Source organism: Oncorhynchus keta, chromosome 28 (genome assembly GCF_023373465.1).
Source record: "Oncorhynchus keta strain PuntledgeMale-10-30-2019 chromosome 28, Oket_V2, whole genome shotgun sequence".
Lineage (NCBI taxonomy): Eukaryota > Metazoa > Chordata > Actinopteri > Salmoniformes > Salmonidae > Oncorhynchus > Oncorhynchus keta.
Genome location: NC_068448.1, coordinates 22684515 through 22709503, shown reverse-complemented (window position 1 = coordinate 22709503; position 24989 = coordinate 22684515). Strand labels below are relative to the sequence as shown.

General features: G+C 43.6%; 2 protein-coding genes across 8 annotated transcripts in view; both read right to left on the bottom strand.

The window, feature by feature from the left end:
• Nucleotides 1-24989, bottom strand: part of LOC118360856 (segment polarity protein dishevelled homolog DVL-1-like) — a 65668-nt gene that overhangs the window by 23595 nt on the left and 17084 nt on the right. For 3 of the 5 annotated variants that reach the window (XM_052485137.1, XM_052485135.1, XM_052485136.1), the window contains exons 4-7: nucleotides 10228-10346; nucleotides 1024-1162; nucleotides 580-673; nucleotides 398-467 (exon numbers count right to left, since the gene is read on the bottom strand). In XM_052485137.1, the coding sequence (XP_052341097.1) occupies nucleotides 398-467; nucleotides 580-673; nucleotides 1024-1162; nucleotides 10228-10346 (422 nt within the window). Of the gene's footprint in view, nucleotides 1-397; nucleotides 468-579; nucleotides 674-860; nucleotides 906-1023; nucleotides 1163-10227; nucleotides 10347-24989 lie in introns of all 5 variants that reach the window. The other 2 variants (XM_052485133.1, XM_052485134.1) reach the window with 1 other exon arrangement.
• LOC127913254 (uncharacterized) lies at nucleotides 1179-6864 on the bottom strand. 3 transcript variants are annotated; one of them, XM_052485138.1, is made up of 7 exons: nucleotides 5822-6864; nucleotides 3804-4570; nucleotides 3102-3608; nucleotides 2751-2906; nucleotides 2053-2091; nucleotides 1741-1896; nucleotides 1179-1545 (listed from the first exon to the last, which is right to left on the bottom strand). In XM_052485138.1, exons 2-7 carry the CDS (start codon nucleotides 3908-3910, stop codon nucleotides 1494-1496), a joined length of 1017 nt encoding a protein of 338 aa, XP_052341098.1. In that variant the 5' UTR covers nucleotides 3911-4570; nucleotides 5822-6864; the 3' UTR covers nucleotides 1179-1493. The 3 variants fall into 3 exon arrangements, 1 of the variants encoding a protein (XP_052341098.1); XR_008085437.1 differs by lacking the exons at nucleotides 1179-1545; nucleotides 1741-1896; nucleotides 2751-2906; nucleotides 3804-4570; nucleotides 5822-6864 and adding an exon at nucleotides 2985-3023 and having other exon boundaries at nucleotides 2002-2091; nucleotides 3063-3317; XR_008085438.1 differs by lacking the exons at nucleotides 1179-1545; nucleotides 2053-2091; nucleotides 2751-2906; nucleotides 3804-4570; nucleotides 5822-6864 and having other exon boundaries at nucleotides 1573-1818; nucleotides 3063-3317.

The following is a 24989-nucleotide window of genomic DNA, read 5'->3' as shown; positions in this document are numbered from 1 at the left end:
TGATGATATCTGTATCAAACACTATGAACTCTGATGATATCTGTATCAAACTCTATGAACTCTGATGATATCTGTATCAAACTCTATGAACTCTGATGATATCTGTATCAAACACTATGAACTCTGATGATATCTGTATCTATGAACTCTGAAATCTGTATCAAACATATGAACTCTGATGATATCTGTATCAAACTCTATGAACTCTGATGATATCTGTATCAAACTCTATGAACTCTGATGATATCTGTATCAAACACTATGAACTCTGATGATATCTGTATCAAACACTATGAACTCTGATGATATCTGTATCAAACTCTATGAACTCTGATGATATTTAGTAGAAAAAAAGAGTCCGAGAGAAAAGAGATACATTAAAAGGGGAAAGCCGTACCCATGTTGAGTGTGACAGTGATGATGTTTAGACTCATTGTGGAATCGGTGATGCTGCTGAAAGACGAAGACTGGAAAGGAGGGAGGCAGATAAAACAGTCACAAAGATAGTCACATAACCATTGTGGTTATTTCTCTTTCACAGGCACATGGTATGTAGGAAAACCTGTGAGGGGAACTCACCCTGTCTATTTTGGCCACTTTGTGCCTCCGTCTGCGGCGTTTATGTCTGCGCATCAGCTGAGAGGACGAGCTCTGTTCTGTGGAGCTGCTGAGTCTGAGACACAATTCATCTCAATACAATATACATTGGTCCATGATACAGAAACAAGGGAAACCCTGAAGAAGACACTGTGTGCTAAAACACGGGTGTTTAATAAACATTCGATATCTGAGAGCATATATAGAGTGTGCAACTATCTATCTCTGTACATAACAGTACCCAGCCCCACCACACAACATACACTGCAGGTTGTGAGCAGCACAGGGTCAGCCGCAGGGCAGCACCCCTGGAGCAGGAAAGGGGAAGAGGTCAGAGGGGATATGGTGATTTTATTTAGTAAAGAACCACTGATGAAAAGAGAGGAAGATGACATACAGAGAGCGAGAGAAAGAGGGAGCATCTACCTGCTAGCGTCCTCATCTTCCTCACTGTCGACGAAGGAGCTGGACTCTAGCTCACTGCTCATTACTGAGGCACTGTCATAGCCCATGGCGGAGTCCCTTGCTGTGCGCTCCGACTTAGAGTGGCCGTTGATTCGAGGGACTGTTGATACGAGGGACAAAACAACAGGTCAGATATCAACAGAACTAATGTTAACACTTGGATAGAAGGCCACATGAACATCTTTGACGCATGTGTCACTCCACGGTGGTCTTCTGTAGCTCAGTTAGAAGAGCATGGCTCTTGCAACACCATGATAGTGGGTTCTAATCCCAGGACCACCAATACGTAAAAAATGTACGCTCGCAAAACTGTTAGACGCTTTGGATAAAAGACTGAGCTGAATGGCATACTTTACATCATGACACAGTGAAGGACAACTCAGAGCTGAATGAGCTGATATCAGAGACCAACTGGGCCAAGGAAGCATTTACTAGTGATTCTCTATTACAAAAGGAAGCCCAGTGGCAAACATGGCTTCGTACCTTACTGTATGTGATGGTATGGTAAGCATGGCATCGTACCTTACTGTATGTGATGGTATGGTAAACATGGCATCGTACCTTACTGTATGTGATGGTATGGTAAACATGGCATCGTACCTTACTGTATGCGATGGTATGGTAAACATGGCATCGTACCTTACTGTATGTGATGGTATGGTAAACATGGCATCGTACCTTACTGTATGTGATGGTATGGTAAACATGGCATCGTACCTTACTGTATGTGATGGTATGGTAAACATGGCTTCGTACCTTACTGTATGCGATGGTATGGTAAACATGGCATCGTACCTTACTGTATGTGATGGTATGGTAAACATGGCATCGTACCTTACTGTATGCGATGGTATGGTAAACATGGCTTTGTACCTTACTGTATGCGATGGTATGGTAAACATGGCTTTGTACCTTACTGTATGCGATGGTATGGTAAACATGGCATCGTACCTTACTGTATGCGATGGTATGGTAAACATGGCATCGTACCTTACTGTATGTGATGGTATGGTAAACATGGCTTTGTACCTTACTGTATGTGATGGTATGGTAAATGGCATGGTATGTGATGGTATGGTAAACATGGCATCGTACCTTACTGTATGTGATGGTATGTACCTTACTGTATGTGATGGTAAAGCATGGCATCGTACCTTACTGTATGCGATGGTATGGTAAACATGGCATCGTACCTTACTGTATGCGATGGTATGGTAAACATGGCATCGTACCTGTGATGCGTGGTATGGTAAACATGGCATCGTACCTTACTGTATGCGATGGTATGGTAAACATGGCATCGTACCTTACTGTATGTGATGGTATGGTAAGCATGGCATCGTACCTTACTGTATGTGATGGTATGGTAAACATGGCATCGTACCTTACTGTATGTGATGGTATGGTAAACATGGCATCGTACCTTACTGTATGCGATGGTATGGTAAACATGGCATCGTACCTTACTGTATGTGATGGTATGGTAAACATGGCATCGTACCTTACTGTATGCGATGGTATGGTAAACATGGCATCGTACCTTACTGTATGCGATGGTATGGTAAACATGGCATACTGTATGTGATGGTATGGTAAGCATGGCATCGTACCTTACTGTATGCGATGGTATGGTAAACATGGCATCGTACCTTACTGTATGCGATGGTATGGTAAACATGGCATCGTACCTTACTGTATGCGATGGTATGGTAAACATGGCATCGTACCTTACTGTATGTGATGGTATGGTAAACATGGCATCGTACCTTACTGTATGCGATGGTATGGTAAACATGGCATCGTACCTTACTGTATGTGATGGTATGGTAAACATGGCATCGTACCTTACTGTATGTGATGGTATGGTAAGCATGGCATCGTACCTTACTGTATGTGATGGTATGGTAAACATGGCATCGTACCTTACTGTATGTGATGGTATGGTAAACATGGCTTCGTACCTTACTGTATGTGATGGTATGGTAAACATGGCATCGTACCTTACTGTATGTGATGATATGGTAAACATGGCATCGTACCTTACTGTATGTGATGGTATGGTAAACATGGCATCGTACCTTACTGTATGTGATGGTATGGTAAACATGGCTTCGTACCTTACTGTATGCGATGGTATGGTAAACATGGCATCGTACCTTACTGTATGTGATGGTATGGTAAGCATGGCATCGTACCTTACTGTATGCGATGGTATGGTAAACATGGCATCGTACCTTACTGTATGCGATGGTATGGTAAACATGGCTTTGTACCTTACTGTATGCGATGGTATGGTAAGCATGGCATCGTACCTTACTGTATGCGATGGTATGGTAAACATGGCCTCGTACCTTACTGTATGCGATGGTATGGTAAACATGGCATCGTAACTTACTGTATGCGATGGTATGGTAAACATGGCATCGTACCTTACTGTATGCGATGGTATGGTAAACATGGCATCGTACCTTACTGTATGCGATGGTATGGTAAACATGGCTTCGTACCTTACTGTATGTGATGGTATGGTAAGCATGGCATCGTACCTTACTGTATGCAATGGTACGGTAAACATGGCTTCGTACCTTACTGTATGCGATGGTATGGTAAGCATGGCATCGTACCTTACTGTATGCGATGGTATGGTAAACATGGCATCGTACCTTACTGTATGTGATGGTATGGTAAGCATGGCATCGTACCTTACTGTATGCGATGGTATGGTAAACATGGCTTCGTACCTTACTGTATGTGATGGTATGGTAAACATGGCTTTGTACCTTACTGTATGCGATGGTATGGTAAACATGGCATCGTACCTTACTGTATGTGATGGTATGGTAAACATGGACTTGTGAATAACATCTTTATGCAGTGTATCATCAAATGTGATACCATAGACTTTAGTTAATGTATTATCAGTTGGTAGTATAAAATAAGAGCTTCCTCTGATCTACCAAAACAATAACATCAGTGTCCCCAATTCCCAACACCTCTCTCCCACATCTACCCCAAATACATACAGTGGCATGGGAGGGGTCCTGTCTCAGCAGGGTGACAGCGGATTGGCTGGAAGGCTCTGGCAAAACGGCGAGGGCGTGGCTCACCCTGCGTTCTCTGCGAGCGACCAAAACATTCCAATAATGTGGTGGTGCCCATTACTGACTCAGCCCAAAGTGTGTGCACGCACACACACACACACACACACACACACACACACACACACACACACACACACACACACACACACACACACACACACACACACACACACACACACACACACACACACACTCACACACACTCACACGCACCACATACACACACCACATACACACACAAATAAACAGCAGAGCTGTATGTCTCAGGTGCAAAACTGAGACTGTCTGGTGTCTGTGTAGTGCTCTGTCCCCTCTCTCCCAGCTCCTGTCTGTCTTTCAACCCCTGTGAGAAGGACCAGGTTCTCTGCCCAATGAGAGGCTGCTGGCAGGCAGACTCCAATCCTTATCTACAATGAAGGCAGTGGAAAAAGACCAACAAAAAAATAGTGAATTTGGAGAAAGATACTGTGAAACGAAGAGAGATAACACAATCCCTCAACATAATATTTTCTCCTTTTTGCTCATAACAGTCAATGGCAGGTGTCTCACAGCGAGGGATCTTGACTTATTCAATTCTACAAATGCCTGACTCTTTTTTATTTTTTATTTCACCTCTTATTTAACCAGGTAGGCTAGTTGAGAACACCTTTATTTAACCAGGTAGGCTAGTTGAGAACACCTTTATTTAACCAGGTAGGCTAGTTGAGAACAAGTTCTCATTTACAACTGTGACCTGGCCAAGATAAAGCATAGCAGTGTGAACAGACAGCAACACAGAGTTACACATGGAGTAAACAATAAACAAGTCAATAACACAGTAGGAAAAAAAAGAGTCTATATAGATTGTATGCAAAAGGCATGAGGAGGTAGGGGAATAATTACAATTTAGCAGATTAACACTGAGTGACTCTTACAGTCATGGGCACTGTGGTTGGCATACACCTGATTCATTGACATGTCATCTACTACTATACTCATTGACCAAACAATACAAAACCAATAAATCAAACCTATTCTATTTTGGGACACTGTGCTGTGAACTATAAGCCTTCAGTGCCAAAGCTGCCTTCTATCCTCCATTACTCAGATTGGATCAGGATTTTTTCATGTCATGATTTTAGAGCCATAAAGAGGGATTGGAATGTCATACATTATCTGCTAAAATGAAGGTATTACAGTATGATAAGGTGGGTGATTATGTAGGATATAATAAACCATTATGATCGCTATCTACTAGACTGTCTAAAAAACATTCACTTAGGCTACTCCATTCACAAAACAGTCAAACTCTTCAATAGAATGTAGTCTACACAATAGGAAAATAAATACTTGCATGAGCACAAAAGATATGTAAAATAAAACATCTCAGCGGCTGGATGATGATAATATTAGTTACTTCCTCGTTCAGCCATATCTAGAATGGATTTCTTTACTAGTATTGCAAAATATAAAATAGTGAAAATGATTGATCACATAATAGTCGGTAGGCTACAGATTGCCTTTGAATTTACTGCTGCAAAGGTTAGACAAGAACCTGCATTAACCTAAAATAAAGGACCTAAATCATTTACTTCCATCACACGTATCTACCATTTAACAGCCAGTGGACTACAAACTCCCCAATACAGCAATTCCATTAGCAAATTGTATTATCTTACCTCAACCGCGGGAGAGTCAGATCAGAGAGCCAGTGGGCTCGTGCGACGCACTGAGAAACTGAACGAATTGGTAGCGCGAAAATACTACCCCGCACTCCCATCCCATGGCACACGGCTGAATGTCTGATAATCTCTCTCTGACCTATCAGAGAACTGCATTCCAAAGCGCGGAGAGATTGCCCAGCATTTGATGGGATTTTATATGATGCACGAGCATATCTCTAACCGCCACAGGTGATGGTGCCATCAGGTGATTAACAGTGCCAAAGCCTCTCAGAAGCACAAAGCTCATGCTCTCCCTTCATCACAATACACTTCACAAAATAGCAAATGTTGAAATTAAAATGTTTTGCTAAACACTAGGTTCCAAGCATCTTAAACATTTAGGAATGCTCATTTGGCCTCAATACATTTTAACTGAATATAAATATTCTGGATTATTGCTGCCTACATTTTGATTAGGCTATTATACAGTGATTCGTAAAACCACTCTGGAGTCAATACACCTATTGTAGGTGTCATAACAGTCCTGCCAAAGCCACAGCGTGATAAAGCCAGACAGACAGACAGGGGTCTCAGCTCGCCTACTACCCCCCTCATCTCCCAAAGCAGGTAGCACAGCTAAAAGGCTTGTGGCCCTGAAACAGATCCTCTCCCATACCTCCACAGTGTCCTGTGGGCTCAGTCTCCAGCTGTTCACTTTCCTCACCCTGTCAAACACTGCATTATTCATCCACTCATTCTCACATACCTACAGCCAGAAACGAGAGAACAAGAGATATGTTTACCTCTGTTAAAACACTGATTCACCCTGCTCAGTTCATTGTAAAGCAGGTTGCATTCACACAGACACAGTGGCACTTAAAGAAAGAGGGGAATTCCTGCTATACTACTGCTGCAGTGCCAGGCAGGGTAACTTTACATGTCGCTGGATGGGCATGGGCCTTTAAGTCAAGGACACAGATTGAATGACCACAATTGGCATTGTAGCGCTCTAAACAAATAAAGCCTGAATTTGATTATATTGAGCAGTGTAGGGCAGAGTTTTATGAGCCATGAAGCAGTGTGTTCACCATGAGGGACATGCCCTGTTCCCTGACACTCTCATTGAATTAGCACTAACTAACTAGCAGGCCGGCATGCAATGAAACCAGATGTAAGGAGGGGTGAGAGAGAGAGAGAGAGAGAGAGAGAGAGAGAGAGAGAGAGAGAGAGAGAGAGAGAGAGAGAGAGAGAGAGAGAGAGAGAGAGAGAGAGAGAGAGAGAGAGAGAGAGAGAGAGAGAGAGAGAGAGAGAGAGAGAGATTATTACAGAGGGGCTGCTACTGGCTGATATTTCTAGAGAGGGCCACAGGGACATGACACACAGCCCTATTTTCACTTTCTCAAATCAGAACATAACAGCGTGGCTCGAAAGACAAAGGTTGTAGTGAGAGGAGAAGAGATAGGTTACATGATTCCAGTTCTGTAGTTTGTTTCCCAGTAGGACAGCAGGTACACACATGTACACACATGCCCCTGCATTACACATATACGTTACAGCTCTCTCGTCTCTACAGTACCAACCAGCCTGATGCTTTATCTTGCTCATCCTAATTAAGCCACAGAAATGAATGAGTGTTTGGTTAATGAGCCTGGAGCTGCAGGATCCACACAGCCAGGCTTGCTGTGAACAGCAGAACAGGGGAGGAAGAGATGGAGTGATGAGATAAAGAGATAAAGGACTGTCTCTGGCTCTATCTGCTGTGGGCATGGATGGAGGAGAAATAGAGGAACAGACAGCAGGGACTGTAGGCTGACACATTACAGTAGTTGTTGAATGGTAAATATAGACACCAACATCATCACACTGTTGAACCGGTTCCAGGAGAAGTGTATAAACAGGAGTAAAGGTGGAAATGAGTAGGAGTGTCTATTATTATTGGAAGAATCAGAATTGCTAATAATGATATTGTCCAAAGTGCCATCTGAAAATATTATATTTCTCAAAGCACTACACCGCACACATTCATTCTGAGTGTAGAAAGAGAGGTGACATGTAATGTGCTTATTTACTCTCGAGACAACAGAATGGTGAGACGAGAGGAAGGTCCCTAAAGGAGGATAGAGGAAGGTCCCTGAAGGAGGATAGAAGAAGGTCCCTGAAGGAAGACAGAGGAAGGTCCCTGAAGGAGGACAGAGGAAGGTCCCTGAAGGAGGATAGAGGAAGGTCCCTGAAGGAGGATAGAGGAAGGTCCCTAAAGGAGGATAGAGGAAGGTCCCTGAAGGAGGATAGAGGAAGGTCCCTGAAGGAGGACAGAGGAAGGTCCCTGAAGGAGGACAGAGGAAGGTCCCTAAAGGAGGATAGAGGAAGGTCCCTGAAGGAGGATAGAAGAAGGTCCCTGAAGGAAGACAGAGGAAGGTCCCTGAAGGAGGACAGAGGAAGGTCCCTGAAGGAGGATAGAGGAAGGTCCATGAAGGAGGACAGAGGATGGTCCCTGAAGGAGGACAGAGGAAGGTCCCTGAAGGAGGATAGAGGAAGGTCCATGAAGGAGGACAGAGGAAGGTCCCTGAAGGAGGACAGAGGAAGGTCCCTGAAGGAGGATAGAGGAAGGTCCCTAAAGGAGGATAGAGGAAGGTCCATGAAGGAGGACAGAGGAAGGTCCCTGAAGGAGGATAGAGGAAGGTCCCTGAAGGAGGATAGAGGAAGGTCCCTGAAGGAGGATAGAGGAAGGTCCCTGAAGGAGGATAGAGGAAGGTCCCTGAAGGAGGATAGAGGAAGGTCCCTGAAGGAGGACAGAGGAAGGTCCCTGAAGGAGGATAGAGGAAGGTCCCTGAAGGAGGACAGAGGAAGGTCCCTGAAGGAGGATAGAGGAAGGTCCCTGAAGGAAGACAGAGGAAGGTCCCTGAAGGAGGATAGAGGAAGGTCCCTGAAGGAGGATAGAGGAAGGTCCCTGAAAGAGGAAGGTCCCTGAAGGAGGACAGAGGAAGGTCCCTGAAGGAAGACAGAGGAAGGTCCCTGAAGGAGGATAGAGGAAGGTCCCTGAAGGAGGATAGAGGAAGGTCCCTGAAGGAGGATAGAGGAAGGTCCCTGAAGGAGGACAGAGGAAGGTCCCTGAAGGAGGATAGAGGAAGGTCCCTGAAGGAGGATAGAGGAAGGTCCCTGAAGGAGGACAGAGGAAGGTCCCTGAAGGAGGATAGAGGATGGTCCCTGAAGGAGGACAGAGGAAGGTCCCTGAAGGAGGACAGAGGAAGGTCCCTAAAGGAGGATAGAGGAAGGTCCCTAAAGGAGGATAGAGGAAGGTCCCTGAAGGAGGACAGAGGAAGGTCCCTGAAGGAGGATAGAGGAAGGTCCCTGAAGGAGGACAGAGGAAGGTCCCTGAAGGAGGATAGAGGAAGGTCCCTGAAGGAGGACAGAGGAAGGTCCCTGAAGGGGGACAGAGGAAGGTCCCTGAAGGAGGATAGAGGAAGGTCCATGAAGGAGGATAGAGGAAGGTCCCTGAAGGAGGACAGAGGAAGGTCCCTGAAGGAGGATAGAGGAAGGTCCCTGAAGGAGGATAGAGGAAGGTCCCTGAAGGAGGACAGAGGAAGGTCCCTGAAGGAGGATAGAGGAAGGTCCCTGAAGGAGGACAGAGGAAGGTCCCTGAAGGGGGACAGAGGAAGGTCCCTGAAGGAGGACAGAGGAAGGTCCTTGAAGGAGGATAGAAGGGGTCTGAAGGAGGACAGAGGAAGCCCTCCTCCTCTCCAAGTGACCTTTTTAGAGCTCTTTGCTGAGCTCAGTGCCAAAATGTTTCCATGACAGTAACAACAAATAAAGACAGAAGTATTTCTTCTTAACCAAGACTGGTATGAGTTTCCTGACATTTTCCCATGTCCATTATTCATGATACTGTATGTGTACATGCAGTAAGGATAAAATATGCAACAACAAAGAAGAGTTTATTTGAATAGTTTCGCAATAGTAAAAACATACAAAGGTGGTTTCAGATCTCCACAATAACCGAGAGGCAGCTATATATCTGCTATAGTTTTATTTTTTATTTATTTTTTGGGGGGCCATCCATCCACCACCCATCCAGCTGCTATACATGATCATAATAGGAAGAAACGTACTCCTCCCACAGATCCTGAAATTAAACCATCAGGTGGAAAATAGCCTCTGACCATGAACCTGAATTGCACTCAAGAAAAAACAAGATCGGTCTCTTGGGAAAGAGAGAAAGCGCCGAAAGCAATCTTGGTCAAACTGTTCCACTTACCTGTCACCAGCAGATCTGAACCTGGTGAACCCTTTCGGGGTGTTACTGAACAATGTCCGCACTGTGAGGGTATATTGATAAACTGATGTGTAATGATGTGTTATTGGTGTTACAGTACCACACATACTGTACTTAGGTAGTTATCCTAATTGTGTGTATTGTTACTCACTTTCAGTCTCTCGTGCTCTCCTCCGGGCACGTTCTCGCTCTCTCTCCCTACGGTGGCTCAGGAGGGACTCTGTGCCCGTCTCTGTGTCCAGGCCGTCCCGACTGCTCACCGCGTTGGCACTGAAATACACACATTCAAAAAGTTGAATAACTGTAGATCCACAATGAAACCAATCATTTATATATACACTAGATGACTGACAGGAGTGCTGTGTTGAAGCCACTGTGCCTCCATCTTGGCACTACTCCACTAAAATACATTTTAGAAGCTATAGAAATACATTTAATGTCTCCATTTGTTTTTTGCCACATTTATTCTAAAACAAATGATGACTCTGTTTCATATTCAGTCCCCCTGGCCATGAGAGATGTGTTGTTGGGGTGTGGTATGTGATGTGTGTTTCACTAAGTGTCATTTATGACCAGATACCCTGATAGAGATGCATTATATCCAATGCTGCCTGGTACTAATGAGGGCCATTGAAATCCCAGATGATGCCTGTGGCAGGGGGGAGGATGGTGTGTGTGTGTGTGTGTGTGTGTGTGACCGGTAGAGCAGGTGTGGGCTGGGACTCGTCTCATCCTGTACAGAGCTGGATAGAAGGTGCTGGAGGGAGGGTTATCTTCAGAGGGGTGAGAGGCTTTAGTCTCAGGATTGCAGAGTAAAACACACTCCTCACTAGTCAATGCTGCTCTCGAGTGACGCAACGGTCTAAGTCACTGCATTTCAGTGCAAGAGGCATCACTACAGTCCCTGGTTCGAATCCAGGCTGTATCCAACCGGCTGTGATTTTTTAAATTTTTTTTTTCAGTTAAGAACATATTCTTATTTTCAATGACGGCCTGGGAACAGTGGGTTAACTGCCTGTTCAGGGGCAGAACGACAGGTCAGCTCGGGGGTTTGAACTCGCAACCTTCTGGTTACTAGTCCAACGCTCTAACCACTAGGCTACGCTGCCGCCCCATTGGGAGTCCCATTGGGCGGGGCACAACGAGCCCAATGTCATCCGGGTTTGAAAATAAGAATTTGTTCTTAATTGACTTGCCTAGTTAAATAAACCCTAACCCTAAGGAAACCTGAAGCTGGTGAGAAACACAACTCATCCAACCCAGTCTGCTGAACTCTGCACATACACACTCTGCATACGCACACTCTGCACATACACACTCTGCACATACACACTCTGCACACGCACACTCTGCACACGCACACTCTACACATACACACTATACACAAACATACACACTATACACACTCTGCACATGCACAAACACACTCTGCACATACACACTCTGCATACGCACACTCTGCACATACACACTCTGCACATACGCACACTCTGCATACGCATACTCTGCACATACACACTATACACAAACATACACACTATACACACTCTGCACATGCACATACACACCCTGCATACGCACACTCTGCACACGCACACTGCACACGCACACATACACACTATACACACTATACACACTCTGCACATACACACTCTGCACATGCACACTCTGCATACGCACACTCTGCACACGCACACTCTGCACACGCACACTCTGCACACGCACACTCTGCACACGCACACTCTGCACATACAAACATACACACTATACACACTCTGCACATGCACACACACACTCTGCACATACAAACATACACACTATACACACTCTGCACACGCACACTCTGCACATACAAACATACACACTATACACACTCTGCACATGCACACACACACTCTGCACATACAAACATACACACTATACACACTCTGCACACGCACACTCTGCACATACAAACATACACACTATACACACTCTGCACATGCACACACACACTCTGCACATACACACTCTGGGATGTACTAGACCTATACATATATGCATCATGCATGAACGCACCCAGACAATACAAGCGTATGCGCACACTAGTGTTCATATATGTACGTACACACGAGTGCACATGACTACACAGTAAGTAACTCATGCATTATAGTCCTCGGGGTATAAAAGCCTCCGTCTCATCAGCCTTAGGAGCATGAGTGGATGAGGCTGATGCGTGCACATTAACAACACACACATACACAAAAACATATATATATATATATATATATATATATACACTGCTCAAAAAATAAAGGGAACACTAAAATTATTATTATTATTATTATTATTATTATTATTATTATTATATTACTAAAATAACACATCCTAGATCTGAATGAATGAAATATTCTTATTAAATACTTTTTTCTTTACATAGTTCGAATGTGCTGACAACAAAATCACACAAAAATCTAATTATCAATGGAAATCAAATGTATCAACCCATGGAGGTCTGGATTTGGAGTCACACTCAAAATTAAACTGGAAAACCACACTACAGGCTGATCCAACTTTGATGTAATGTCCTTAAAACAAGTCAAAATGAGGCTCAGTAGTGTGTGTGGCCTCCACGTGCCTGTATGACCTCCCGACAACGCCTGGGCATGCTCCTTATGAGGTGGCGGATGGTCTCCTGAGGGATCTCCTCCCAGACCTCGACAAAAGCATCCGCCAACTCCTGGACAGTCTGTGGTGCAACGTGGCGTTGGTGGATGGAGCGAGACATGATGTCCCAGATGTGCTCAATTGGATTAAGGTCTGGGGAACGGGCGGGCCAGTCCATAGCATCAATGTCTTCCTCTTGCAGGAACTGCTGACACATTCCAGCCACATGAGGTCTAGCATTGTCTTACATTAGGAGGAACCCAGGGCCAACCGCACCAGCATATGGTCTCACAAGGGGTCTGAGGATCTCATCTCGGTACCTAATGGCAGTCAGGCTACCTCTGGTGAGCACATGGAGGGCCCCCAAATAAATGCCACCCCACACCATGACTGACCCACCGCCAAACCGGTCATGCTGGAGGATGTTGCAGGCAGCAGAACGTTCTCCACGGCGTCTCCAGACTCTGTCACGTCTGTCACATGTGCTCAGTGTGAACCTGCTTTCATCTGTGAAGAGCACAGGGCGCCAGTGGCGAATTTGCCAATCTTGGTGTTCTCTGGCAAATGCCAAACGTCCTGCACAGTGTTGGGCTGTAAGCACAACCCCCACCTGTGGACGTCGGGCCCTCATACCACCCTCATGGAGTCTGTTTCTGACCGTTTGAGCAGACACATGCACATTTGTGGCCTGCTGGGGTTCATTTTGCAGGGCTCTGGCAGTGCTTATCCTGCTCCTCCTTGCACAAAGGCGGAGGTAGCGGTCCTGCTGCTGGGTTGTTGCCCTCCTACGGCCTCCTCCACATCTCCTGATGTACTGGCCTGTCTCCTGGTAGCGCCTCCATGCTCTGGACACTACGCTGACAGACACAGCAAACTTTCTTGCCACAGCTCGCATTGATGTGCCATCCTGGATGAGCTGCACTACCTGAGCCACTTGTGTGGGTTGTAGACTCCGTCTCATGCTACCACTAGAGTGAAAGCACCGCCAGCATTCAAAAGTGACCAAAACATCAGCCAGGAAGCATAGGAACTGAGAAGTGGTCTATGGAGAACCACTCCTTTATTGGGGGTGTCTTGCTAATTGCCTATAATTTCCACCTGTTGTCTATTCCATTTGCACAACAGCATGTGAAATATATTGTCAATCAGTGTTGCTTCCTAAGTGGACAGTTTGATTTCACAGAAGTGTGATTGACTTGGAGTTACATTGTGCTGTTTAAGTGTTCCCTTTATTTTTTTGAGCAGTGTATATAGCAGCAACACAGGAGTGGACAAGCTGTGGTCAGCTGCAACATGCTCATTCAGAGGGATGAATGGTAAACATGTTCCTACATCTGAGTGTAATGATGCATCAGTGCCTCTCCAGAACAGGTCAAAATAGATATGTTAATGCTTACATTGTGCAAAAACACACACTGTATTAGTCACAGGTATAGAGGCATTTTGTGTCTGTAGCTAGAGGTTATTATCTGTCTCAGACAGGGATAAAGCAGGGATGGGGCAGTATGATAAAATTATCTGTCTCAGACAGGGATAAAGCAGGGATGGGGCAGTATGTTTATATTATCTGTCTATATGGCAGGGATAAAGCAGGGATGGGGCAGTATGTTAATATTATCTGTCTATATGGCAGGGATAAAGCAGGGATGGGGCAGTATGTTTATATTATCTGTCTATATGGCAGGGATAAAGCAGGGATGGGGCAGTATGTTTATATTATCTGTCTATATGGCAGGGATAAAGCAGGGATGGGGCAGTATGTTTATATTATCTGTCTATATGGCAGGGATAAAGCAGGGATGGGGATAAAGCAGTATGTTTATATTATCTGTCTCAGGGGATAAAGCAGGGATGGGGCAGTATGTTTATATTATCTGTCTATATGGCAGGGATAAAGCAGGGATGGGGCAGTATGTTTATATTATCTGTCTATATGGCAGGGATAAAGCAGGGATGGGGCAGTATGTTTATATTATCTGTCTCAGACAGGGATAAAGCAGGGATGGGGCAGTATGTTAATATCTATCTGTCTATATGGCAGGGATAAAGCAGGGATGGGGCAGTATGTTTATATTATCTGTCTATATGGCAGGGATAAAGCAGGGATGGGGCAGTATGTTTATATTGTCTATTATCTGTCTATGTTTATATTATCTGTCTCAGACAGGGATAAAGCAGGGATGGGGCAGTATGTTTATATTATCTGTCTATATGGCAGGGATAAAGCAGGGATGGGGCAGTATGTTTATATTATCTGTCTATATGGCAGGGATAAAGCAGGGATGGGGCACTATGTTTATATTATCTGTCTCAGACAGGGATAAAGCAGGGATGGGGCAGTATGTTTATAATATCTGTCTCAGGCAGGGATAAAGCAGGGATGGGGCAGTAAGTTTATATTATCTGTCTATATGGCAGGGATAAAGCAGGGATGGGACAGTATGTTAATATTATCTGTCTCAGACAGGGATAAAGCAGGGATGGGGCAGTATGTTTATATTATCTGTCTCAGACAGGGATAAAGCAGGGATGGGGCAGTATGTTTATATTATCTGTCTCAGACAGGGATAAAGCAGGGATGGGACAGTATGTTAATATTATCTGTCTCAGACAGGGATAAAGCAGGGATGGGGCAGTATGTTTATATTATCTGTCTCAGACAGGGATAAAGCAGGGATGGGACAGTATGTTAATATTATCTGTCTCAGACAGGGATAAAGCAGGGATGGGGCAGTATGTTAATATTATCTGTCTTTATGGCAGGGATAAAGCAGGGATGGGGCAGTAAGTTTATATTATCTGTCTCAGACAGGGATAAAGCAGGGATGGGGCAGTATGTTTATATTATCTGTCTTTATGGCAGGGATAAAGCAGGGATGGGGCAGTATGTTTATATTATCTGTCTTTATGGCAGGGATAAAGCAGGGATGGGGCAGTATGTTTATATTATCTGTCTATATGGCAGGGATAAAGCAGGGATGGGGCAGTATGTTTATATTATCTGTCTATATGGCAGGGATAAAGCAGGGATGGGGCAGTATGTTTATATTATCTGTCTATATGGCAGGGATAAAGCAGGGATGGGGCAGTATGTTAATATTATCTGTCTCAGACAGGGATAAAGCAGGGATGGGGCAGTATGTTTATATTATCTGTCTCAGACAGGGATAAAGCAGGGATGGGGCAGTATGTTAATATTATCTGTCTCAGACAGGGATAAAGCAGGGATGGGACAGTATGTTAATATTATCTGTCTATATGGCAGGGATAAAGCAGGGATGGGGCAGTATGTTTATATTATCTGTCTCAGACAGGGATAAAGCAGGGATGGGGCAGTATGTTTATATTATCTGTCTTTATGGCAGGGATAAAGCAGGGATGGGGCAGTATGTTAATATTATCTGTCTATATGGCAGGGATAAAGCAGGGATGGGGCAGTATGTTAATATTATCTGTCTATATGGCAGGGATAAAGCAGGGATGGGGCAGTATGTTAATATTATCTGTCTATATGGCAGGGATAAAGCAGGGATGGGACAGTATGTTAATATTATCTGTCTATATGGCAGGGATAAAGCAGGGATGGGGCAGTATGTTTATATTATCTGTCTATATGGCAGGGATAAAGCAGGGATGGGGCAGTATGTTTATATTATCTGTCTATATGGCAGGGATAAAGCAGGGATGGGACAGTATGTTAATATTATCTGTCTTTATGGCAGGGATAAAGCAGGGATGGGGCAGTATGTTTATATTATCTGTCTATAAGGCAGGGATAAAGCAGGGATGGGGCAGTATGTTAATATTATCTGTCTATATGGCAGGGATAAAGCAGGGATGGGACAGTATGTTTATATTATCTGTCTATATGGCAGGGATAAAGCAGGGATGGGGCAGTATGTTAATATTATCTGTCTATATGGCAGGGATAAAGCAGGGATGGGACAGTATGTTAATATTATCTGTCTATAAGGCAGGGATAAAGCAGGGATGGGGCAGTATGTTTATATTATCTGTCTATATGGCAGGGATAAAGCAGGGATGGGACAGTATGTTTATATTATCTGTCTCAGACAGGGATAAAGCAGGGATGGGACAGTATGTTAATATTATCTGTCTATATGGCAGGGATAAAGCAGGGATGGGACAGTATGTTTATATTATCTGTCTCAGACAGGGATAAAGCAGGGATGGGACAGTATGTTAATATTATCTGTCTATATGGCAGGGATAAAGCAGGGATGGGGCAGTATGTTTATATTATCTGTCTATATGGCAGGGATAAAGCAGGGATGGGACAGTATGTTAATATTATCTGTCTCAGACAGGGATAAAGCAGGGATGGGGCAGTATGTTTATATTATCTGTCTATATGGCAGGGATAAAGCAGGGATGGGGCAGTATGTTTATATTATCTGTCTATATGGCAGGGATAAAGCAGGGATGGGGCAGTATGTTTATATTATCTGTCTATATGGCAGGGATAAAGCAGGGATGGGGCAGTATGTTAATATTATCTGTCTATATGGCAGGGATAAAGCAGGGATGGGGCAGTATGTTAATATTATCTGTCTATATGGCAGGGATAAAGCAGGGATGGGGCAGTAAGTTTATATTATCTGTCTCAGACAGGGATAAAGCAGGGATGGGGCAGTATGTTTATATTATCTGTCTATATGGCAGGGATAAAGCAGGGATGGGACAGTATGTTTATATTATCTGTATATATGGCAGGGATAAAGCAGGGATAGGGCAGTATGTTTATATTATCTGTCTATATGGCAGGGATAAAGCAGGGATGGGGCAGTATGTTTATATTATCTGTCTATATGGCAGGGATAAAGCAGGGATGGGGCAGTATGTTTATATTATCTGTCTTTATGGCAGGGATAAAGCAGGGATGGGGCAGTATGTTTATATTATCTGTCTATATGGCAGGGATAAAGCAGGGATGGGGCAGTATGTTTATATTATCTGTCTTTATGGCAGGGATAAAGCAGGGATGGGGCAGTATGTTTATATTATCTGTCTTTATGGCAGGGATAAAGCAGGGATGGGGCAGTATGTTTATATTATCTGTCTTTATGGCAGGGATAAAGCAGGGATGGGGCAGTATGTTTATATTATCTGTCTATATGGCAGGGATAAAGCAGGGATGGGGCAGTATGTTTATATTATCTGTCTCAGACAGGGATAAAGCAGGGATGGGACAGTATGTTATATTATCTGTCTATATGGCAGGGATAAAGCAGGGATGGGGCAGTATGTTTATATTATCTGTCTATATGGCAGGGATAAAGCAGGGATGGGACAGTATGTTAATATTATCTGTCTCAGACAGGGATAAAGCAGGGATGGGGCAGTATGTTTATATTATCTGTCTTTATGGCAGGGATAAAGCAGGGATGGGGCAGTATGTTAATATTATCTGTCTATATGGCAGGGATAAAGCAGGGATGGGGCAGTATGTTTATATTATCTGTCTATATGGCAGGGATAAAGCAGGGATGGGGCAGTATGTTAATATTATCTGTCTATATGGCAGGGATAAAGCAGGGATGGGGCAGTATGTTAATATTATCTGTCTATATGGCAGGGATAAAGCAGGGATGGGGCAGTAAGTTTATATTATCTGTCTCAGACAGGGATAAAGCAGGGATGGGGCAGTATGTTTATATTATCTGTCTATATGGCAGGGATAAAGCAGGGATGGGACAGTATGTTTATATTATCTGTCTATATGGCAGGGATAAAGCAGGGATAAGTATGTTTATATTATCTGTCTATATGGGATAAAGCAGGGATGGGGCAGTATGTTTATATTATCTGTCTATATGGCAGGGATAAAGCAGGGATGGGGCAGTATGTTTATATTATCTGTCTTTAAAGCAGGGATGGGGCAGGGATAAAGCAGGGATGGGGCAGTATGTTTATATTATCTGTCTATATGGCAGGGATAAAGCAGGGATGGGGCAGTATGTTTATATTATCTGTCTATATGGCAGGGATAAAGCAGGGATGGGGCAGTATGTTTATATTATCTGTCTATATGGCAGGGATAAAGCAGGGATGGGGCAGTATGTTTATATTATCTGTCTCAGACAGGGATAAAGCAGGGATGGGGCAGTATGTTTATATTATCTGTCTCAGACAGGGATAAAGCAGGGATGGGGCAGTATGTTTATATTATCTGTCTATATGGCAGGGATAAAGCAGGGATGGGGCAGTATGTTTATATTATCTGTCTATATGGCAGGGATAAAGCAGGGATGGGGCAGTATGTTTATATTATCTGTCTATATGGCAGGGATAAAGCAGGGATGGGGCAGTATGTTTATATTATCTGTCTCAGACAGGGATAAAGCAGGGATGGGGCAGTATGTTTATATTATCTGTCTATATGGCAGGGATAAAGCAGGGATGGGACAGTATGTTTATATTATCTGTCTATATGGCAGGGATAAAGCAGGGATGGGGCAGTATGTTTATATTATCTGTCTATATGGCAGGGATAAAGCAGGGATGGGGCAGTATGTTTATATTATCTGTCTCAGGGGATAAAGCAGGGATAAAGGGATAAAGCAGGGATGGGGCAGTATGTTTATATTATCTGTCTATATGGCAGGGATAAAGCAGGGATGGGGCAGTATGTTTATATTATCTGTCTATATGGCAGGGATAAAGCAGGGATGGGGCAGTATGTTTATATTATCTGTCTTTATGGCAGGGATAAAGCAGGGATGGGGCAGTAAGTTTATATTATCTGTCTATATGGCAGGGATAAAGCAGGGATGGGGCAGTATGTTTATATTATCTGTCTATATGGCAGGGATAAAGCAGGGATGGGGCAGTATGTTAATATTATCTGTCTATATGGCAGGGATAAAGCAGGGATGGGGCAGTATGTTTATATTATCTGTCTCAGACAGGGATAAAGCAGGGATGGGGCAGTATGTTTATATTATCTGTCTATATGGCAGGGATAAAGCAGGGATGGGGCAGTATGTTTATATTATCTGTCTATATGGCAGGGATAAAGCAGGGATGGGGCAGTATGTTTATATTATCTGTCTATATGGCAGGGATAAAGCAGGGATGGGGCAGTATGTTTATATTATCTGTCTCAGACAGGGATAAAGCAGGGATGGGGCAGTATGTTTATATTATCTGTCTATATGGCAGGGATAAAGCAGGGATGGGGCAGTATGTTTATATTATCTGTCTATATGGCAGGGATAAAGCAGGGATGGGGCAGTATGTTTATATTATCTGTCTATATGGCAGGGATAAAGCAGGGATGGGGCAGTATGTTTATATTATCTGTCTATATGGCAGGGATAAAGCAGGGATGGGGCAGTATGTTTATATTATCTGTCTATATGGCAGGGATAAAGCAGGGATGGGGCAGTATGTTTATATTATCTGTCTTTATGGCAGGGATAAAGCAGGGATGGGGCAGTATGTTTATATTATCTGTCTATATGGCAGGGATAAAGCAGGGATGGGGCAGTATGTTTATATTATCTGTCTTTATGGCAGGGATAAAGCAGGGATGGGGCAGTATGTTTATATTATCTGTCTATATGGCAGGGATAAAGCAGGGATGGGGCAGTATGTTTATATTATCTGTCTTTATGGCAGGGATAAAGCAGGGATGGGGCAGTATGTTTATATTATCTGTCTATATGGCAGGGATAAAGCAGGGATGGGGCAGTATGTTTATATTATCTGTCTATATGGCAGGGATAAAGCAGGGATGGGGCAGTATGTTTATATTATCTGTCTCAGACAGGGATAAAGCAGGGATGGGGCAGTATGTTTATATTATCTGTCTATATGGCAGGGATAAAGCAGGGATGGGGCAGTATGTTTATATTATCTGTCTATATGGCAGGGATAAAGCAGGGATGGGGCAGTATGTTTATATTATCTGTCTATATGGCAGGGATAAAGCAGGGATGGGGCAGTATGTTTATATTATCTGTCTCAGACAGGGATAAAGCAGGGATGGGGCAGTATGTTAATATTATCTGTCTATATGGCAGGGATAAAGCAGGGATGGGGCAGTATGTTTATATTATCTGTCTATATGGCAGGGATAAAGCAGGGATGGGGCAGTATGTTAATATTATCTGTCTATATGGCAGGGATAAAGCAGGGATGGGGCAGTATGTTTATATTATCTGTCTATATGGCAGGGATAAAGCAGGGATGGGGCAGTATGTTTATATTATCTGTCTATATGGCAGGGATAAAGCAGGGATGGGGCAGTATGTTTATATTATCTGTCTATATGGCAGGGATAAAGCAGGGATGGGGCAGTATGTTTATATTATCTGTCTATATGGCAGGGATAAAGCAGGGATGGGGCAGTATGTTTATATTATCTGTCTATATGGCAGGGATAAAGCAGGGATGGGGCAGTATGTTTATATTATCTGTCTATATGGCAGGGATAAAGCAGGGATGGGGCAGTATGTTTATATTATCTGTCTATATGGCAGGGATAAAGCAGGGATGGGGCAGTATGTTTATATTATCTGTCTATATGGCAGGGATAAAGCAGGGATGGGGCACTATGTTTATATTATCTGTCTATATGGCAGGGATAAAGCAGGGATGGGGCAGTATGTTTATATTATCTGTCTCAGACAGGGATAAAGCAGGGATGGGGCAGTATGTTTATATTATCTGTCTATATGGCAGGGATAAAGCAGGGATGGGGCAGTATGTTTATATTATCTGTCTCAGACAGGGATAAAGCAGGGATGGGGCAGTATGTTTATATTATCTGTCTCAGACAGGGATAAAGCAGGGATGGGGCAGTATGTTTATATTATCTGTCTATATGGCAGGGATAAAGCAGGGATGGGGCAGTATGTTTATATTATCTGTCTATATGGCAGGGATAAAGCAGGGATGGGACAGTATGTTTATATTATCTGTCTATATGGCAGGGATAAAGCAGGGATGGGGCAGTATGTTTATATTATCTGTCTATATGGCAGGGATAAAGCAGGGATGGGGCAGTATGTTTATATTATCTGTCTATATGGCAGGGATAAAGCAGGGATGGGACAGTATGTTAATATTATCTGTCTATATGGCAGGGATAAAGCAGGGATGGGGCAGTATGTTTATATTATCTGTCTCAGACAGGGATAAAGCAGGGATGGGGCAGTATGTTAATATTATCTGTCTATATGGCAGGGATAAAGCAGGGATGGGGCAGTATGTTTATATTATCTGTCTATATGGCAGGGATAAAGCAGGGATGGGGCAGTATGTTAATATTATCTGTCTATATGGCAGGGATAAAGCAGGGATGGGGCAGTATGTTTATATTATCTGTCTCAGACAGGGATAAAGCAGGGATGGGGCAGTATGTTTATATTATCTGTCTCAGACAGGGATAAAGCAGGGATGGGGCAGTATGTTTATATTATCTGTCTCAGACAGGGATAAAGCAGGGATGGGGCAGTATGTTTATATTATCTGTCTATATGGCAGGGATAAAGCAGGGATGGGGCAGTATGTTTATATTATCTGTCTATATGGCAGGGATAAAGCAGGGATGGGGCAGTATGTTTATATTATCTGTCTATATGGCAGGGATAAAGCAGGGATGGGGCAGTATGTTTATATTATCTGTCTCAGACAGGGATAAAGCAGGGATGGGGCAGTATGTGTATATTATCTGTCTCAGGCAGGGATAAAGCAGGGATGGGGCAGTATGTTTATATTATCTGTCTATAAAGGCAGGGATAAAGCAGGGATGGGGCAGTATGTTTATATTATCTGTCTATATGGCAGGGATAAAGCAGGGATGGGGCAGTATGTTTATATTATCTGTCTATATGGCAGGGATAAAGCAGGGATGGGGCAGTATGTTTATATTATCTGTCTCAGACAGGGATAAAGCAGGGATGGTCTCAGGCAGTATGTTTATATTATCTGTCTATAAGGCAGGGATAAAGCAGGGATGGGGCAGTATGTTTATATTATCTGTCTATATGGCAGGGATAAAGCAGGGATGGGACAGTATGTTTATATTATCTGTCTATATGGCAGGGATAAAGTTTAGGGATGGGGATGCAGTATGTTTATATTATCTGTCTATATGGCAGGGATAAAGCAGGGATGGGGCAGTATGTTTATATTATCTGTCTATAGGGATAAAGCAGGGATGGGGCAGTATGTTTATATTATCTGTCTAGGGGGATAAAGCAGGGATGGGGCAGTATGTTTATATTATCTGTCTATATGGCAGGGATAAAGCAGGGATGGGGCAGTATGTTTATATTATCTGTCTCAGGGGGATAAAGGGGATGGGGCAGTATGTTTATATTATCTGTCTCAGGCAGGGATAAAGCAGGGATGGGGCAGTATGTTTATATTATCTGTCTATAAGGCAGGGATAAAGCAGGGATGGGGCAGTATGTTAATATTATCTGTCTATATGGCAGGGATAAAGCAGGGATGGGACAGTATGTTAATATTATCTGTCTATATGGCATGGATAAAGCAGGGATGGGGCAGTATGTTAATATTATCTGTCTATATGGCAGGGATAAAGCAGGGATGGGGCAGTATGTTTATATTATCTGTCTATATGGCATGGATAAAGCAGGGATGGGGCAGTATGTTATATTATCTGTCTATATGGCAGGGATAAAGCAGGGATGGGGCAGTATGTTAATATTATCTGTCTATATGGCATGGATAAAGCAGGGATGGGGCAGTATGTTAATATTATCTGTCTATATGGCAGGGATAAAGCAGGGATGGGGCAGTATGTTTATATTATCTGTCTATATGGCAGGGATAAAGCAGGGATGGGGCAGTATGTTAATATTATCTGTCTATATGGCAGGGATAAAGCAGGGATGGGGCAGTATGTTAATATTATCTGTCTATATGGCAGGGATAAAGCAGGGATGGGGCAGTATGTTAATATTATCTGTCTATATGGCAGGGATAAAGCAGGGATGGGGCAGTATGTTTATATTATCTGTCTATATGGCAGGGATAAAGCAGGGATGGGGCAGTATGTTTATATTATCTGTCTCAGACAGGGATAAAGCAGGGATGGGGCACTATGTTTATATTATCTGTCTATATGGCATGGGATAAAAAGCAGGGATGGGGCTGTCTCAGTATGTTTATATTATCTGTCTCAGACAGGGATAAAGCAGGGATGGGGCAGTATGTTTATATTATCTGTCTATATGGCAGGGATAAAGCAGGGATGGGACAGTATGTTTATATTATCTGTCTATATGGCAGGGATAAAGCAGGGATGGGGCAGTATGTTTATATTATCTGTCTATATGGCAGGGATAAAGCAGGGATGGGGCAGTATGTTTATATTATCTGTCTATATGGCAGGGATAAAGCAGGGATGGGGCAGTATGTTTATATTATCTGTCTATATGGCAGGGATAAAGCAGGGATGGGGCAGTATGTTTATATTATCTGTCTCAGACAGGGATAAAGCAGGGATGGGGCAGTATGTTTATATTATCTGTCTATATGGCAGGGATAAAGCAGGGATGGGGCAGTATGTTTATATTATCTGTCTCAGACAGGGATAAAGCAGGGATGGGGCAGTATGTTTATATTATCTGTCTATATGGCAGGGATAAAGCAGGGATGGGGCAGTATGTTTATATTATCTGTCTATATGGCAGGGATTGGCCAATGTGGTGTGGCTGTTGTTTGTCAATGGCAGCCGTCCAGCCTGGAAGGGGGTAGGCTGATTGCCTGTGTCGGCCAATCCTTTGTGAGATTACCAAGGGACGGAGGCTGGGTTGGGAGGGGGATGCGGGGCTGCCAGCTGTGATCCCCCGCCGCGCTAACCGCCTATCACCCCCCCCCAACTCCGGGGGAAACAGAGATGGTTGTTCGCTAATCCGGATTATCAGGCAGAAGCACATTAATTCTGCCTGCTCTGCACCACACTCAGCCCAAACTGCTATTCTACCTATTCTGTCCTCCATCAAACACAGCCATTCATACAGGAATGGATCCATGAAATACATGAATAAAGCACAATAACAAAATGAACTGGTAATAATATTCTGTCTATTTTCAGAATGAGACTGAGAATGACAGAAGCTCACTATGGGGAATTCACCATAGGCCTACTAATGACCAGAGAAAAAACACTGCCTGTCTGAAAGAGAGAGAGAGAGAGAGAGAGAGAGAGAGAGAGAGAGAGAGAGAGAGAGAGAGAGAGAGAGAGAGAGAGAGAGAGAGAGAGAGAGA

What these genes read in the sequence shown, in the direction of transcription:
- LOC127913254 (XM_052485138.1), bottom strand. Translation starts at nt 3,910, where the DNA reads ATGTTTACCATACCATCACATACAGTAAGGTACGATGCCATGTTTACC. An exon ending in ATACCATCACATACAGTAAG is followed by an intron (nt 2,907 to 3,101) that starts GTACGATGCCAT and finishes ACATACAGTAAG; the next exon opens with GTACGATGCCATGTTTACCA. An exon ending in ATACCATCGCATACAGTAAG is followed by an intron (nt 2,092 to 2,750) that starts GTACGATGCCAT and finishes ACATACAGTAAG; the next exon opens with GTACAAAGCCATGTTTACCA.